The sequence below is a fragment of the Adiantum capillus-veneris genome, chromosome 6 (genome assembly GCF_014529385.1).
Source record: "Adiantum capillus-veneris isolate H3 chromosome 6, ASM1452938v2, whole genome shotgun sequence".
In the NCBI taxonomy this organism is placed as follows: domain Eukaryota; kingdom Viridiplantae; phylum Streptophyta; class Polypodiopsida; order Polypodiales; family Pteridaceae; genus Adiantum; species Adiantum capillus-veneris.
The window spans coordinates 158,946,227-158,965,410 of NC_140936.1; the positions used below are offsets into that span (position 1 = coordinate 158,946,227).

General features: G+C 45.3%; 1 protein-coding gene across 3 annotated transcripts in view; it reads left to right on the forward strand.

Annotated features, from left to right (window-relative positions):
• LOC147456589 (Glycosyl hydrolase family 47 protein) overlaps positions 1–11,072 on the forward strand; it is a 141,321-nt gene extending 130,249 nt beyond the window's left edge. For 2 of the 3 annotated variants that reach the window (XM_086515018.1, XM_086515017.1), the window contains one exon: positions 10,188–11,072. In XM_086515018.1, the coding sequence (XP_086371144.1) occupies positions 10,188–10,451 (264 nt within the window). In that variant the 3' untranslated portion in view covers positions 10,452–11,072. The remainder of the gene's footprint in view (positions 1–10,187) is intronic. The other variant, XM_086515019.1, reaches the window with a different exon arrangement.
• The last annotated feature ends 8,112 nt before the right edge of the window (positions 11,073–19,184 follow it).

Sequence of the window (19,184 nt, forward strand, 5' to 3'; positions counted from 1 at the left end):
GGAGTGACTGAAACATGGGAACACTGTTAGGGTTCATTTGTGTTCCTTGACCGCAATTAAGTTGACCTGGAAACGCCATATTTGGCTGCTGATTTGTAATTCAAGCCATACCAAAATTTGCCTGTGGCATCCCAAATTGGCCCTGAGTGCTCTGAAACCCTGGTAGCATGCCCGTGACACCATACATGGGGTTAGGCATCATCGTTTGAGCACCCCCGAACACTGTTCCTGGCGTGTAAAACTGATTTCCAGGTGCATGACCAGCCATGCTCTGGAATACCGATCCACCTCCAAAATAGCCAGGGTGTACGGAAGGTGGTGGGAAGACCTGTTGCATAGCCTATAGGTTGCTTCCCTGCCCATTAGAACCAGCTATAGGCTGCTGAAATGTGGCTGGCTGAACTGATACAGCTTGAAAGACTGTCATCTTAACCACCTGTTCTTGTACCTTAGGCACAGGTTGTGGAGACTGCATGTTCTCTGTCAAGTATACAGGTGTTTCCATTGACTGTGCGGTATGAATCACCTGTGCTCGAGCCTTAACAGGCTTTTGAATATGATCCAGTGACCCAACTTGCTGAGACGGAACAGGAGGTTGCAGAAAGGCTGAAAACCTTGGAGTGATTTAATCCCGTCGATGGAACCATGTAACCGGCCTGTACTTTCAAAAAGGGCGGTAGACTTTACTTTAAACCTTGATTTAGCTTTCACCCAATATTAGTCGTCTATTCTACCTGTGCTATAATGACACAAGAGAGGGGAATGGGATATAGATACTAGAATGCACCTGTATGAGAAGACCGACACCAGATTGGCCCCTAACTTAGGCGCCCCTTTCGGTATTTCTTTATTGTTTAAAAGAGGGAATAAACGATGTGGTTCTTTCCAAGCTGCCCCGCATAACCTTGGCTGAATTTTGACTGTTCTGGCCTGATTTCGGCAGCATAAGTGTACTAGAACCCTTCACAGTCAGTATTCCCACGCATTGACTGACCTTCCGGACGCATACGGGCACTTTGCAAAACCTGGCGAGAATCTGCAGCACGCTGAATTCTCTGTTTTCAGCCCTGAAAATGCGCCAGATCGCCTGTACAGCGGTCCCCTTGCGTCCCCGAACCTCCTGGGGTATTAGGGTCCGTTTAGGGCCAAAACCCTAAACCTGCAACAATACACAGCAGGCTGTAATTTACTGTTTCGGGCTTCGTTTCGCGTGCCGGTCGCATTGGTAGCAAGTCCTCGAGCTCCCGCTCCCGCACCTGTAGGGCTACTTGCCCTTTGAATCGGACGAGATTTCGAGCGTGAAACCTCTCCGAATCACCTGTAGCTGCGGGGGATTAGCCGCTAGCTAATCAAGTACCTGTGCAAGAGGCTCTTGCCTCGGCAATCGCGCATGAACCCACAACTGTACATTGGTCAAATGAAGAGCCCACTAGAGGGGCATAACATACTGCCATAGGGGAGAGAGAGGGCAGTGCGTAGCGTGCATGGCATCACTCCTGGCACCGCACTGTACATAGGAGGGAAAGCAAGCACTCCATAGCTCTTAACCTGTGACAAAATCTGAAAATGAGCCTCTCCCAGCTTAAAATTCAGCACCTCCTTCTCTTGCATGAGGAAAGTGCACCAAAAGGTGGCACTTGGCACATTTATAAGCATTTTCCCGTTTCGGGGTTGCTGCCTAAAAATCTCCCAACTGGTTGCCCAATTGACTTCACGACAGAGTAAGAAAATGTTCCCCTTGTCATTCCGGAGGTAATGACGCAAACACATTTTTAGGTCCCAAAATAGCAGTTCCCTAAATTTTAGGAGATGCTGCCATTGTATCTTTCTAGGTCATCCGACCCTCTTTGTACACTGTGGCCACATCCAGAACTGAAATGTAGCCTCTATAGCAAAGGATTCGCTTTGGCTAGTCAATGACCCCACTTAGCTAACCATAGTACTTGTCCAACCTTAGTGCTCTCTTGCCCTTTGGCGTGGACTCCCTCTGGACAGTTCCACACTAGCTATGCAATGCAGGGCAGTTAGATTTCCCGAGGGGTGTTTCCAAAAAGTGAAAGTAAATAGATAATAAGAAAGAAATGAACAAAAAGGATAGATAGTAGTCACACGCTGGTGACAGTATCCATGTAGCTCGGGCGAATCACATAACCATCTTCAGATAGCTATAGGAAGTTTTCTTTGTAGTCGGCCATCTTTGTGCACAATTCTTGTGTAGGGTCTACCCATGTCCTCTTAGTGTCCAACTGTATAAGATCCTGGTGGACGATTTTATTAATCTCCGTTCGTGTGATTGCCAGTGATGGAGCCTCAAGAGAGTATTGGAAGGAGGGTAATCTTTCCATATTGAACCCGTGTCTCTGAAACCACGAGGACAGTTGCGCATACCAGCATGATGTATCTCCTTTCATTGCTAATTGTCGAGAGGATTCGAGGGCCAATCTAGTATATCGGCAATTATTTGTATCCCACAAACCTTGTATAAAGGACACTGATCTGGTAAGAGCTTCAATTTCTATCGGAGGGGCAACTAGTTCCGCTCAGGTAATCGCGTGTGGTACGGAGGCCTTGGCTCTAATCATTCGGGAAATCATAGATACCAAAGGTCTCTCCATTGACTTCCAATTATCCGGATCCGCAGATGGTCCCCAAATCTGGACCCCATAAAGCATAGCCAAAGCCACCACAGTATCAAAGAGCCAAAGTTTTGTTCGTGGTTCCTGAAACTGCACTTCTGAACACATCCTCTCCAACCCTCCCAAGGCCGCAGAGGCTCTGGACAATCTAGCATCCGCTGCTTTCTTAAGAGTAAACTTCGGTCCTGTAAATACCACACCAAGGTATGTGTATGCATCTGTGTACTCTACTGTATCTTGGCCATATGCAAATGTAGGTGCCGATCTCCTAACCCACTGCGGTGTGGTGTTAGACACCATAACTTTGGTTTTACCCAAATTTACTGATAGTCCGCTGTCCTCCGCAAATTTATGTAATGCATCTAACTGCCTCTGCATTCCATCTGGTGATTCTGCTATCAATACAATATCATCTGCATACAACAACAAAGGGATCCATGACCCTGCAAGTTGAGCACCTCTGTCACCCTCTATATCAATGTAATCTGATACCTCATCTATATACATACCAAATGAAGTAGGGGACAGTGGGCATCCCTGCTTTACTCCAACGGTGGAATGAACAATGTCGGAATCCCCTTCTGGAGTACGTACATAACCAGTTACTGACCGGTATAAGGCCATGATCCCCCAGATAATCTCTTTGGGGACCCCTAACTCTTGCATTCTTCGCATCAATCTGGCCCTTGGTACTGTATCAAAAGCTTTCCAAAAATCCACAAAGCAACAATACATCCTTTTCCCGCTTGCTCTTCCTTCCTCAATAATGGTTATGAGCGTAAGAATATGATCTAAAGTGGAATAACCCCTCCTGAATCCAGCTTGTCCTGTCGCCCTTATGCCTTCATTCTCTGCCCATCTACTCAATTTTTGTTCCAGAATGGATGCGTACAGTCGGGTCAGTGTGTGACCCACCATAATGGTACGGTAGTTCCCAGGTATCATAGGATCCCCTAACTTGAAAATAGGTACAATAGTAAATAATTTCCAAGATTCAGGTAATCCTTCACACATGACCCGATTAAACAGACGAGCAAGGACTTCTGAAAGTAGATCCCTTGCATGGATCAGATGTTCTGCTACTAAACCCTCATGATCATATGCTCTTCTTGTCTTCATCTTGTCAATGGCTTTTTTCACCATTTCCATAGTAAAGAAAGTACTAGTAGCAGGGCATGGCTCTAGCAGATCTGGTAATGGAGGCTGTCGAGATACCATATATAATGATGTTACATATTGACCCCAAATCTCAGGAGAAGTAATTGTCGGAGGCGATGAGTGCTCGTGAAATAAACGCCAGGCCTCATGTGAGTCCTGACTCAAGAAGAGCTGATATAAATCCTTCTCCATTTTGGCTAAAAATGCCCTTTTCTTGTGACGTACTATATGCCGAAGAGCAATCCGAGACTGCTTATATGTGATGATCCCAAGTGTAAGCTCTTTCTGGACCTGGGTTCTCGTCTCTCTGCATTCCTCGTCGTACCAACTGTTTTGAGGCATGTTCCCAGATCCTCTCTTCTGATCAGGCTGAGTATGTGGGTATGCCTCTTGTGCTGCTCCATGTAGTATCTCTGTTAGCTGAGAAGTAATCTCCTCTACATTATATACTGGCTCGGCTGCCCACATCCTATTATAGATCTTTTCCACATAGACTGAATCAGTCTCTGGCGTGAAAGTATATCTTGTGTGTGTCTTCTTCCTTTGTACTTGAGAGGCATTGTATTGGAAGGAGATTGATAAGGTCAAGAGAGCATGATCCACTGTAATCCCAACCGGTCTGGGTCCCACCTTAAAGTCCTCGATACTAGAAATAAAGCTTGGTGAAGTCATGACATAATCCACTGTACTGGCCCCATACCTGTGCGGGAAGCACGTGAATCCCCCAGATAAAGGGAAATTCTCTAGACCATTAAGTATGGCCAAACCATGTTTAGTTGCCATCTCCATGAGATGTCTCCCATATTCAGTGTGTTCTTTATCCTGTGAGTTTCTAGTAAGCCCCTCCCGTGATAAATTCACTTCTCTTAGCATTTCCTCAGAAGTATCATAGAATATTGCTTGAGAGTTGGCCGTTCTGGCATTAAAGTCTCCTAAGAGAACGATGTCTCCATCTATAGAGAACTCCCATATGTCATTATTCAGTATGGAGAAAGGGGGACCGTCCTTTAGGTGAGGAGTAGGCTGATGTACTTGGAGGGAAGTAGCATATAGCGATATATGGAAATCCACCTGTCTCGGCTCTCATTCTCACCCACATATACCTTGCTTGTTCATCTTTCCTGATAATCTGTAGTAGTGGTTTCAGCTCCTCTTTAAATAAGACTGCTACTCCTCCTGAACCCCGGCTACCTCGTAAAGATCTCTTGTCTGGCGACCAACTGTTTCCCATAAATACCCCTTCACATGTGGCATAAGCTGTCCCGGTATCTGGTGTGTCTCTGAGTAGAAAACTATGTCTCTGTCCCTAAAGTTGTCTTCAAAGGCACCTACATCTAGCCTATATGATCCATTACAATTCCACGCCGCTATCCGGAGCGTCGCCCCATAGGTCTCGCACCGTCATGATGAGCGCTTTTCCAGAACCACTACTTTCCCTCCTCTATAAAAGGCGATTTTCCCCTTTTCTCTTGCTGCCCTGATCTCTGGCATCAACTCTTGCATGTGTGCCACTTGTGCCAATGTAAGGTCATCTCCCAGGAAAATACCGGTTTTCTTAAGAGTTGGCCTCTTCTTTAGAAATTCTTTCCTTATTTCTATATTCGGGAAGCGGAGAATAAGTGCCCTATCCTTTACGTTTCCCTTCTCATCGATTCGTTTCTTGCCCACTCTTCATGCACTTGAGTGAGTAGGCTCTGTGATGCCCATGCGTTGTAGCAGTTCCCTCACTTCTTCATCTACATTCTCTTTGTCTCGTGTGACCCGCACATGCAGAGCCCGATTCTTCCTTTTCCGCTCTTCCTCAATGGTCATATTAATAATGGTGGAGGTAGGTGTGGTCTCAGGCATCTGGGCCTTCCCTTTCTTCGCATCCTCAATCCATTTCTCTGCTTCATCAACCTTTTCTTGTGTCTTACAAAGACGTTCCGCCCATGAAGATGCACAGAGAGAGAGAGAGAGAGAGAGAGAGAGAGAGAGAGAGAGAGAGAGAGAGAGAGAGAGAGAGAGAGACGGAAACATAAAAAAAATACAAGAAACCCTAAAAAACAGCAAGCAACGCTTGTGAAACCTTAAAAAACAGCAAAAACACATATTTAAAACCCTAAAAAATAGTAGAGAAGCCCTAAAAAATAGCAAAAAACAGTGACGAAACCCTAAAAAACAGCCAAAAAAGTTTTGTCACTATTTTTTGGCAATATGCATTTTTATGATCTCTGGAATGTGACATCTTCCACTGAAGAGGAGATGTGATCCAAGTTTGTCGGATATATTGCTGCCAAAGATCCCGTCGAAGCACTATGTTTCTCTCACTGCGTGAGAGATGAACGTGGGGTGAGTTGGGTCATATTGGAAATGTGGCAAGCTCTCAAGATCAAGGCCATGTGCTCCGAACTTGTTGGGGTATGTGACACATCCGCACCACCACAAGTGAGAACTCCCTCTACTTTGGAAGCCTACACACTTGACATCATTGATTAGGTCACCAGATGCCCTCTCCCAACCCTATATAAGAAGCGAAGTTACACACTTTGTATCCACTCACTCACTACCATCATTAATTACTTTGTATCCATCTTCGCATATTAGTTTGATATCACGATTTGCCAATTGTATTAGTGCCAACTTCTCTCTCTAATCTCTTTGTAATTAACTTACTAATCACGCCATGAACGGCTCACTCACGTTTCTGCCATAACCACCATTCCTTTCATGTGGTATCAGAGCCGATGGTTCATGCCTAGGCCTATTAGTTTCTTCATTATCATCTTTTCAAATTAGCACCTAATTACCTGGTGTGGGCATGTTCTTGAGTTGGTCTCTTGAGCCGCTACCCTTATAGTTGATTAGGAGCTCAAATAGAGTTTAGTATTCTCCTAGTAAGCTCAGTAAGTGAGCACTTCCAATTTGTATTAGTGTGTTTGGCATTTTACTTGCATTAATAATCACTTGGAGTTGGTTTTGCATTTCATTTTAAGATAAGGTAAATACATGCATGAAAGCTTATTCTCTATAATCCTTCTAGTGTGCAGAAGAGATCTTAACCATAGCTCTCCATTGAGCCCACTTGAGGCCAATTTGGACCTCATTTGAGCTAAGGCAGCCAAGGCCTACTGTTTCGGCAAATTCAAGTACTACAGAAGTCGCACTAGCGATAAGTAGGCGGATTTGGTGGAGTGGTTACAATGCACACGCCTAATTTCGGATGTTGGGGGTCGTGGGGTCAACCCTCGCATGCTAATTTTGAGCTTGGATCGTGGGCGGATTTCAGGCTTAGTGCTCAACCACAACCTAAACCGTCGGTCGGGTCCGTTAGCTTGGCATCCCACCCGTTGGCAAGTGCACCCGGACGTCATTTTGTGTTTTTCTTTTGCCCTATCCAACCCATTTGGGTCCGCTAGGAGACAGTCCCGCACGCCCCTTTGAGCCAGCTAACACCCATTTCACAAAGACCCCTTTCCACCATGAGCCTCGACATTGGGCTCCCTCCCCTTGGCGGCCTTTCCCACAACAAAACCTCCATCTCGACATTCTCGGACTGTCTCAATCTACAAAAGCTTATTGTCATGGCCGAACAAAGCAGTCCATGCTTTCTTCCGGACACCAAACAACTTCAAGAAGATTTTGTAGGGGATGATTTTACCCAAAACACAATGACATTATGAAAGAATTTAATTCTCAAATCAACAAAGGTCCACACTCCACACCATGCATTTGCACATACATGTCCTAACACTTTGCACCAAACCCTTTGCATTCACACTTTTTTGCATTGGAACAAAGCATATCACATTTGGCTTACTAACAAGCAACTTTGTACAAGGATTAGACGCTGCTCGACATCGAGTAAGACCATCCTTACAGACATTTGCACAACAATCTATTTTGTATGCCATGCTGACATTGGCATCCACTTTGATTCTGACGACACATTTGAAGGGGAGGAGCATCAACAACAATGACACTTTGCAGCTGGCACCGACGACAATTCTTTACACAAACTTTGAAGATTTACAGCAAGACTTCATCTCTGATAAAGCCCCATTGTATTTTGATTTGACCTTCCACCTAGTTGCATACAAATCTCTAGAAGAGGTGCACACTTTGATTTTACACCCAATTGACAAATCTCTGGGGAGGATGTTGTGATTTTGGTCTTACACCTAGTTGACAATTCTCTGGGAGGACACCTTTGTGGACACCTTTATACTTTTGGGTGCTACTATATCACACACGGGGAGGCTTGTTGGGGTGTGTGACACATCCACACCACCACAAGTGAGAACTCCCTCTACTTTGGAAGCCTATACACTTGACATCACTGATTAGCTCACCAAATGCCCTCTCCCAACCCTAAATAAGAAGCCAAGTTACACACTTTGTATCCACTCACTCACTGCCATCATTAGTTACTTTGTATCCATCTTTGCATATTAGTTTGATATCATGATTTGCAATTGTATTAGTGTCAACTTCTCTCTCTAATCTCTCATATAATTAACTTACTAATCACGTCATGAACGACTCACTCACGTTTCCGCCATAACCACCATTCCTTTCAGAACCATGCTCTAACTTGTTTGTACCAAGCTCTATCATATCCAGATTCTGCTATCTGTGTCCCCGTGTGAGTCCATCGGCCGGGAGCTCTCTCACTCTCTAGATAAAGGAGATCGTCTGAAAGAGTGCCTCCACTGCCATGGGGGGGGGGGGGGAAGAGAAAGCAAGCTCTGCCTTGATGATGTCCTGTGGCGCTGTGTGCTTGCCTTGGAACAGGCGGGAGATCATATATACCTGTGGTCTCTCGATCTGCGCCTACTGGCTATATGTCAATGCCCACATTGCTGCTGCGTACATCAAGGCTAGGGTGACTAATGTATCAAATAGACGGCCCTTCATGCATGGCTCTTGAAAATGTGCTTGATGCTCTAACATGGCCAAAGCTGCATATCCTCGGATGAGTCTGTTAAGTGGTGGCGTGTGCCATGGAGAAGGATCCGTGTCTGCCAGTGAAGGTGACTCCTAGGTAGACATAGGAGGAGACCACCTCAACTGGGCCTCCTGTTGCTGTAAAAGTGGCTGCTCGTTCGACTGATTTGGAGGTGTGGAAGATCATGACCTGGGTCATCCCAAGGTTCACTATCAGTCCTCTATGTGTACTGAACTCATCCAAGGCACGCAGATGGCTCTGTAAGCCCTTTGGTGACTCTGAAATCAAAACAATGTCATCAACATATAGCATAATGTGGACTCGGATACCTACTAGGTTTGCTCCTGCTCCTCCCGCTCATAAGATGTAAACGGAGATCTCGTCGATGTAGAATCCAAAGAGGGTCGGAGAGAGGGGGCATCCTTGCTTAACACCAATGGTGCTAGCAATAGACTCTGACCGGCCACCTAGACTACAAACTCCCAGTCACTCTCTCATATAGAGCGTAGATGGCCCATATCATCTTTGAGGGTATTTCCAGACTTTGAAGCCGCCCAAAGAGCCTCTCTTGTGGGACTCTATCAAACGCTTTGCGGAAATCCACAAAGCAGTTGTAGAGTTTCTTCTTCCGCACCTTTGCCCCATCAATGAGGCAGTGCAGAACGAAGATATGTTGAACCCTGCCTTGCCGGGAGCCCGTAGGCCCTCATTTTCTCCATATGAACTGAGCTCAGCCTCAAGTACTTCCCCATATAGCTTGGCCATTGTATGGCCTATCATGATAGTCTTGTAGTTCCTTGGGTCCAAACTGTCCCTAGACTTGTGGATTGGCACAATGGTGTGCCGAGTCCACTCCTCTGGGAAGCCCTCCCCTATAGCCCAGTTGAATACATGTGCAATCAACGGGGCTATAGTGGTGGCTGCGTAAATGAGGTTCTCACTCTGTAATCCTGTATGATCTGAAGACCGGCGGTGCTGTAGACGGTGGATGGCCTTCTTGACCATCTCTGCTGTGAAGAAAGAGGATCTTGTGGGGCGAGGCCCGGGGGGTTTGTGGGATGAGAGGCTGGTTTGGTACCTCATAAGCCTTCTCTGTATAATTGTGCCATACCTGTGGATCCTCGATAGGGATAGGCGGTCGTGGCTCTCGAAGGGTGCGCAATGCTCTGGCACTGTCCATGCTCATGAATAAGCGGTATAGCTCTAGCTCCTATGCCTCCTCAAAGGCTCCCCGCTTTCGGCTCGCGCTGTGTGTGTGTGTGTGTGTGTGTGTGTGTGTGTGTGTGTGTGTGTGTGTGTGTGTGTGTGTGAAGAAGAAGGAGAGAGAGAGAGAGAGAGAGAGAGAGAGAGAGAGAGAGAGAGAGAGAGAGAGAGAGAGAGAGAGAGAGAGAGAGGGGGGGGGATGGGATTTTGAGGTTTTGATCTGGTTTTGTGTAAGAGATCAATGGACCTCATGTATTTTTCAGGGTGTATGTCCAGGAATTAACTGTTGGCAGCGCCTTGGAATTCTTCCAGAAAAGAATGTTGCTGCTCAGGAGGAAGCACTACATGTAAAGAAGCCAAAAACTTTACGGGACAGATTGGTGGAGCTGCTGCAGTCCTCTGAGCTACACTCACTTTTAACACAAGAAAACACCAGGGAGGAAGTGAAAGCAAAAGAAGCAACGCAGTTGAGTAAAGATGGTGATAGTGACAAAGATGCAATACAACATAGCGATAAAGGCACATAAACCAATACAGCGGCAGGGTGCCAATCTTTGGGTGGGTGGTATTTTTCTTTGTTATGCCTAGTCCAGTGCTCAAGCATGGTAATACGTGGACTAGACTCATGCTGTGCCACTACAAGTGTCTATAGGGCTATTGAGCTTAGAGAGTGGTGCTGAACAATGAGCTTGTGATTTGTGATGGACAAAAGGACTTGGGGAGATACTTACGACAGCTGGGTCTATGTACTTTTGCGACTATTTCAAGGGGAAGTGTGCTTGCAAGGGGTTCATTTGGTTGATCATTTTGCAACAAGGGAAATCTCTCGTGTACACAACAGATCCAAAATTATCTAAAGCAAAAGTGTGGCTACGCTGCAGAGCAGACATGAAATCGGATGTCCCTTGTGTTCAGCAATCCAGCTATTTAAATAGACAGTGGAGTGCTCACTTGCTTACTGGTCAGATTTTGGAGTCCCTTCAATTTTTAATCCTCTTCTTTCATTCAGATGATGTTTTTGTAATGGTCAAGGAGACATTTGTCGCCAAGTACTTACAGGGTGCAACTTCATAGTGCATCAGAACCAGAAGAGATGTACATTGAATACATTTTCTGGTGAACAATAAGAATGTCTTCCATTCAATAAATGCTCTCTTTGCCTATTGATTCCAATACAACTTAGCTGGGATGTGTCATTCGCAGGTATGAAAGCAGAGGACATCTATAGTATATGTCATTGGTAAAGAACTCAGTGTGCTGACAACGATCTTTGTTTTTTCTCCAAACTAATTTAAGTAGCAAAGAAAAAACTATGCTGCACATCACTAAAACTATATGAAATGCACATTGTAAAACCAATTTTTTTCCCGAGAAAAAATCCTTCTACTAGTTAATGAAACTGCCCATAGGGCTACAACTACCTCTGCTAGAGAGGGCTATAACAATCATATGGGGAGACTCTCCCTATGGAAAAACAACATATGTACAATGAGGGCTAAATCAGGAGATGGGAGGAGGGAAAAGCCACACACGTGGATCATAGTGCCATCTGAGCACACCGTGGACCATGGTGAATAAAGACACAGGGCGCCAAAGTCGAAGGAACACCTCTCTACGCTCCCGCATGTGGTCGGAGTTGCCCTGAAGTCTCTTGAATTGTGCCCTGAGAGTATGGATGAGCTCCAATCAAAAGTCTCGAATAGTCTCCACTGGTGGCACAAGGCGAGCCTCAAAGATGTGGAAGCAGCGGGCCCGCCAGATGAACGAAAGTGTCAGGCCATAGACGAGCTCCCAACACACCTCTCTCTCACTGCACCACTCTTGTGGAGTAAGCTTTGTAGCAGGCTGGAGTGTAGGTCGACCCCCTTGTATCACTATCATCGTGCTAGTGAAGGATAGCTCAAATTGTAGTGCAGGGCCCGTAAGAATGGACCAGGCAACTGTCCCCCAAGTGTACTACCGTGCTATGGAAAGAGCTGGCATCAGCCAAAGGACCCGAAGCCACACCTACTGTGCCATAGGGTAGTCCCAAAGACAGTGACGTTGACTCTCCAAAGGATGGCCACAAGCTGCATACGTTGCTGAGAGGCCACTATGTACAAGCTAGCTTCCCACTGCTGTAGCTCTATGTGCAACCAGTGACTGGAACAACGTGACTCGCTGTGGCTGTCTGGCGTCCCACAACCTCGCCCAAAAAGCTGACAAGAACTTAGCTGTGAGACCCTCCTCCTGCCAATGAGGTGCTGCAGCAGGACGAGTCTCTCTCCGTGCTGCCAGTATGTGAGGTACCAATCGAACAATGTACTGAAAGAAAGGGGCCCCTGGATGGTCGGCTGAGGAGAAAGGGTCCCTATAACCGGCCTATACAACGTAGAGGACGGTACTATTTCAATTACCTGTTAACTTTACACAAAGCACTGAGAAGGGAAGAGAACACAGTTGCGTCCAGCGACTAGAATGTCATTGCGCACACGAGACCGACACCCTGTAGGCCCCAAAGATTGGCGTCCCTTTCGGTATTTCTTTATTCAAATTAAGGTAGACGATCCGACCACTTAGCACAAGCTTTCACAAAGCTGTCCAAACCTAGCGAGGGCTGAAAACGCAGGTTTTCGACCTGATTTCGGCAGCATAATGGTGCAAAAACCCCTGTAGGTCAAAAGCACTTGTCTAGGACGGATTCCCTCGCTATCTGGAAGCTTTCTGGTGAACTGTCACAGAAATTCAGCGGGCTGTAATTCCCTGTTTTTCACTGCCGGGTGCCCAAAAGCTTGTACACGCATCCCAAGGCTCTCACGAGGCTCCCCCGGTGTTCCCTCGCAGTTTAGGTGTGAAACCCTAAACCTGCAGAAAAACACAGCAGGCTGTAATTCCCTGTTTCGGATCGTTTTCAGCGGAGCAAACACGCCTACGCGTGTCCCAAGGGCTCCCGCACACAATGAGACAGTTCCCCTGTGAATTGGACGAGTTTTCACGTGAGAAAACTCTCCAAACTGGCAGTCTTTCGCGATGGAACTGTACTTACATGTGGGGGATTAGCAATTAGCTAATCCGGTTCCTGTTCAGAAGGCTCTTGCTTTGGCAAACACGCATAAACCCCCAATAGTGTACATGTTCATTTGAGTAGCCCAACTAGTGGGGCATTACCATATGTGCCAAAGGTGAGAGAGAGAGATGCACGAGAGCAAATCATCGCGCTACATGAGACAGAGGAGAAGGCAAGCTTTCGATTAAAGCTGTAGATCTACACCCACTACTCACACACACACACACACTGTAGGTCACTTCCAGTAAAAAATCAGCCTCCTCTCTCAATTTGGGCGCCCCCTCTTCAGCTGGAAGTAGCAAAACTGTCAGCAGCCGCCATGTATCCAGTTTGCCCCTTTTGAGTTAATTCTCTAGTTCCCACTGACTTATAAAGTTATAAGTGACTTGCCGAGTGGCCCAGACTTCATTTGGCGCGCACAGGCTTCCATACTCATGAGAATTCAGTGCTAATTGGCTCAATGAGTCCCAGACTAACCGACCTAGACTCCTGATGTGAGAAACTTATTCGACCGCAGCCGTTTCACACTGGCCATGCAATGTCCACTTGCACCTTTTCAAGGGTTCGAGGGAAACAAGTAAAAATAAAAATAAATAAAAAATATCTAGTACTTATTTATGGAAGGCAACAGGAAAAATACACCTCCTGGTGACACACCCCACCCTTGAAATACAGCAAGCGAGGCGCCTGCATGCCAATAATACATGCGGTATCTCCTGATATCACATATATTCTATGACTACAACCTGGCTACAACACATATATTAAGCATAGAAGTCTTCTAGCGTACGCTCGAGCACAAACTTCTCTAGCTAAATTCTGTATGGAAAGAGTAGATACAATTGCTTAACTACTCTCTTGAGCATCATGAACCATGCTCTTGCCGTGCTCCAAAAAGGGTACATGAAGTCACTGTGGGTTCCATTTGAAACGCTTCAAGATACAATTGCAATAGCTGAGGTGAATCAACCAATTCAGACTCTTCCATTCATTTGGCATCCAACGATGGATAGTTCTTGAACTTCACCAAATAGCGTCTTGCAACCTTTCCTCTAACCTTTCTTTCTTTATGTGCCAATATTTATGAAGGAACAAGGTTCATCCAATTCTTCCACTTCGGGTTGTTCCTCATCAAGCATATTCTCTGGCACATCACCAACAAAGGGTCTTATAAGGCTGACATGAAAAGCATTATGTATTTTCCGGTCTTCTGGTAGCTTCAACCTGTAAGCTACATCGCTGATCTTTTCTGAAATCTGAAAAGGACCATAATATCGCATACTGAGCTTAGGAAACAAACGTTCCTTGCCTTTCCTTTTCCTTAACCTGGCTTTTTCAAAGCGCAAAAGCACGTAATCACCAAGTGAAAATATAAGTTCACGACGGTGACGATCAGCAACTTTCTTTTGCTTAGCATGAGTCTTCTCAAGAGCAATCTTTATCTTCCTGTATGTTTCATCCACATCTTGTACATACTTATCTGCCTCAAATATCTTGTCCTTAGTCTGTAAAATGGGGGGGACTTTCTTCCCTCCTTCCACTATCTCAAATGGTGCCTTACCTGTTGACGTATGCATAGTGTTATTGTAAGCATATTCAACCAATGGGAGATGGTGTTCCCAAGTTGCCTCGTGCTCTGACACATGACATTTGAGTAGATCCAGGACAATAGAATTTGCCTCTTCTGACTGTCCATCAGTTTGCCCATGTTCTCAAACAATGCCTTCCAGAAAAGACTCGTTATACGTGGATCCGTGTCACTGACAATTGACTGAGGCATCTCGTGGTATTTAAAGATATTGCTCATAAATATCTTGACCATGTGTTCTGGCTTTATCTTCTTTTTAACATGAATAAAATGGGCTTGCTTACTGAACCTGCAAATGATAGTCCAAATCTCATCATTGCCTGTTTGCATTCTTGGAAGATCAAAGATAAAATCCATTGGTATGCTTTCCCATGGCCTATCAGGGATCGGCAATGGCTGCAACAATCCCGGTTGCTTTTGCCTGTCAAATTTGACTTTTTGGCAGACTAAGCATGATCTTACAAATGTGTCAACATCTTGACGTAAAGCTGGCGAATAGAAGAATGCCTCAACTCCTTTGATTGTCGCATCAATTCCACGATGCCCAGCATAAGGTGGAGCGTGACTTTGCATCAAAATCTTTGGCCGTAACTGTTTAGTAACGCATAACTTTCCATGCATCATGAGAAAGTCATTCTTAAGCATATAGTGCTCATGATATTGCCCATCAACAAGCTGGTCATAGATCCTTGGAAAATCTGAATCTTCAGCATATGTGTCTTCATTTCGTCTAGTTCACAATGGTGCGGAACTGACACTGCTGAAATTTGGGGCTTTCGTGACAACGCATCAGCCACCACGTTCTTTTTCCCTTGCACATGCACAATCGGAAAATGGAACATTGACAAAATGTTTGCCCATCGCATGTGTTTCTCATATAACTTCGTCTGTGTGAGAAAATATCGCAAGGTTTGATGATCCGTTTGGACAACAAAATCAGCCCCTAGCAGATAGTGTTTCCAACTAGTGAGAGCATGAATTACTGCCAACAATTCTTTCTCATAGACTTGCAAGTTCCTTTCAATCTTCAAAAGAATTCTGCTCTCATATGTCACTACTCGGCCATTCTGCATTAGAAATGCACCAAGACTATGGCCACACGCATCACACTGAACCACAAAAGGTTTCGAAAGATCTGGCAAAATGATTACTGGATCTGAAGTTAGTTTCTCTTTCAAGTGTTTAAACGCTAAAATTTTCTTGGCTGTCCACTTGAAAATAACTCCTTTTCCTTGCAATGCATAGAGTGGAGAAGCAATCTCAGCAAAATTTCGGATGAACCTCCTGCCAGTAGGAACATAAGCCTAGAAAGCTTCGAATGTCATGTACGGACTTCAAGTCTGGCCATGACCTAATTGCTTCCACTTTGGCAGGATCCATGCATACCCCATCCTTTGAAACAATGTGCCCAAGGAAGTGAATCTCTTGCAAAAAGAACTCACTCTTCTTCGCATTAATGAGTAGCTTGTTCTTATGTAACTCATTGAAAACTGCAGTCTAGTGATCCCTATGCTCCTCTTGAGACTTCGAGTAGACAATCATGTCATCAAAGAAGGTACCCACAAAATTTCTATGTGGTCTAAAAATTCTGTCCATCATTCTATTAAAGGTGGCAGGAGCATTTGTGAGACCAAATGGCATGAACGCAGTCTTATGGACATCTTCTTGCCTAATGCGTATCTGATGGTACCCACTCTTTAGGTCTATTCTTGTAAACAATGACGCTCCCTCAAGCTGATCATGAATGTCATCTATCCTTGGTATTGGGAACCTGTTCTTAATGGTATTCTTATTCAAGGCGCGATAGTCAATGCACATACGCCATGAACCATCCTTCTTCTGCACTAAGAGTACATGCGAACAAAAAGGGGATGAACACGGCTGAATCAGCCCCTTCTCTAAAAGCTCGTTGACCTGACTCATAATCTCTTTCTGCTGGGCTGCACTAACCCTGTATGGTGGTCTATTCGGTGGACTAGAACCTGGCACAAGATCTATGGTATGATCCTCAGGTCTCTCAGGAGGTAACTCCCCTGGCAAAGAGTCCGAAAAACAATCACTGAAACCACTCAAAAAAGTTGACATGTCTTTATCTAAGGTAGACAAATTAGATACAACTTGAGGTACTTCTTTTGCAAAGATCAAGTACGCAGAAAGATGATTCTTTATTACAGATGAAATAGCAGAAGCAGAAACAACTGGAACAGACTCGCCTTTAAGCTTTACATCAAGGACATGAGTCTTTTTTCTATGTACAAGGGTAATCTTTTTGTTGTAAGTATCCACCATAGCATGCAACCTGTAACACCATGGGATACCCAGTAACACATCACAGCCCTCAAGTGGCATAATATGAAATTCTTCCGCATCCACATACCTCTGAATGTGCAGACGAAGCTTCCCTAAAATGGGAGTAACAGGCTCTGAATGACCTAGGCATGCCAAACCTGCTTCCCCTGTCATACCCATCTCCTCTGTACGAATGCCCAACTTTGATGCCAATTCTGGTGATATAAAATTTGCACGGGCTGCTGGATCAAAGAGAACCAACATTGTTTGGTCTCTAACTTTGCCCCAAGCTCTGCACAACTCCGTGGCATCCTATGTTTGGCTGGTCTCCAACCAAATCTGGAACAAGTCCTCCACTTGGCTTTGGCATCTTCCCTTTATGGTCGGACTTGTCATCCTTATCCTGTGACTTCTTCTGTGGACATTCATTTGCAAAATGTCCTTCCTGTTCACAAATGTAGCATTTCTTGGCCAGGAAGGACATTTTGCAAATGAATGTCAGAAGGCTTTGTTGCAACATTGCCCTTGGCTGAAAACTGTTTGCCCTGAGACCCTTTCTTGTGGCTGTTAAATCCATCGGAATCTCCCTTCGACAGATTGCTAGCCACTCTTGCATTCTCAATCAACTGAAACATATTCATGACAATAGTCTTTGTGCAGTAGTCCCTGATTTTCTTGGGCAATTCGCAAGAGTACTTCTCAATCTGTTCTGACAATGGCACAAACCTGTAAGAGGTAACTGACAACAGTGCGGCCCAAAATTGTTTATTGTACTCTTCTAGATTCGCACAATGTTTAGCATTCAACTTGTGCCATTCTGTCATCACATCCACTTCAAAAGTGTTTGTCAGCCATGTAGGCGCAAAAAAGCTGTTTGAATTGGACCCACATTGTTGGGGCTTGACCCTGGTTCAACAATGCGGTCCACCATTGAAGCGCATTCCCTTTCAAGAAAGTGGCAGCCTTGCGTATCTTTGAAGATTCCGTGAAGTTTCCTCCAGCATAAGCTGCATCAAACTGCTGTATGAAGGTCAAAGCCTTCAATTGATCCTCAGTTCCTTTGAAATTCACTCCCTGCCCACCTTCCTTGTAATCCTTAAGCTGACTCAAAGGAGCCACATTATCATAAATAGGTGCTTGTAACAGTGGTGCTCCATGATTGTTCATTCCAACACTAGCATCAATTGTTTTACCTGTCATATCTGTATTTTGTATGTATGGTTGCGAAAAACCAGCCATACCAAATTGTGTTCCAGGCACTCGAAACTGGCCATAGGCACCCTGAAAACCTGGTTGGACACCCATGTTTGCGTACATAGGGTTACCCATGCCTGTTTGCATTGTCCCGAACACATTCCTTGGCATATAAGCTGTGGAAGGTCCAGCCATAGCTTGAAACACTGAACCACCTTCAAAATAACCAGGATAAGTAATAGGTAATGGAAGGGTTTGACGCATAGCTTGCTCATTACTCCCTTGACCATTCACAAACGGTTCCTGACTAGCTAAAGCAAGTTGCTTTGGATCATTGGACACCGCTAGTTGCTCAACCACATGGACTTTCCCTCGAGCATCATGAGTCCTCTGCGAATTGGAAATCTCCTTTTCCTGCAACGGCTCAGTCATGCCTTGTGTAGGAGGGTGAAAACCCTGTGTCGGAGCCTGTAAAAACTCCTGCATCCTTGGGTTGTTAGCCAACTGTTGAAACATGTCCATGCAGCAACGTAGTTGAGTTCTAAACAACCTGTCCTCTTCTTGAAGAGTTGAAGGAACTTTCTCTATGCCATGTGAGGAAGATCCCTCTTCAGGTACTTGGTCTCTCTTCTCTGCCATAACGACAAGCTCTGTGTTGCTTTCACCCACAACAATCCACACTGCACTTTTTGAAGAAAAAGTGACTATCCCGTCAATGGAACCATATAACCGGCCTATACAACGTAGAGGGCAGTACTATTTCAATTACCTGTTAACTTTACACAGAGCACTGAGAAGGGAAGAGAACACAGCTGCGTCCAGCGACTAGAATGTCATTGCGCACACGAGACCGACACCCTGTAGGCCCCAAAGACTCGCGCCCCTTTCGGTATTTCTTTATTCAAATTAAGTTAGACGATCCTACCACTTAGCACAAGCTTTCACAAAGCTGTCCAAACCTGGCGAGGGCTGAAAACGCAGGTTTTCGACTTGATTTTGGCAGCATAACGACGCAAAAACCCCTGTAGGTCCAAAGCACCTGTCTAGGATGGATTCCCTCACTATATGGAAGCTTTCTGGTGAAAGCTATCACAGAAATTCAGCGGACTGTAATTCCCTGTTTTTCACTGCCGGGTGCCCAAA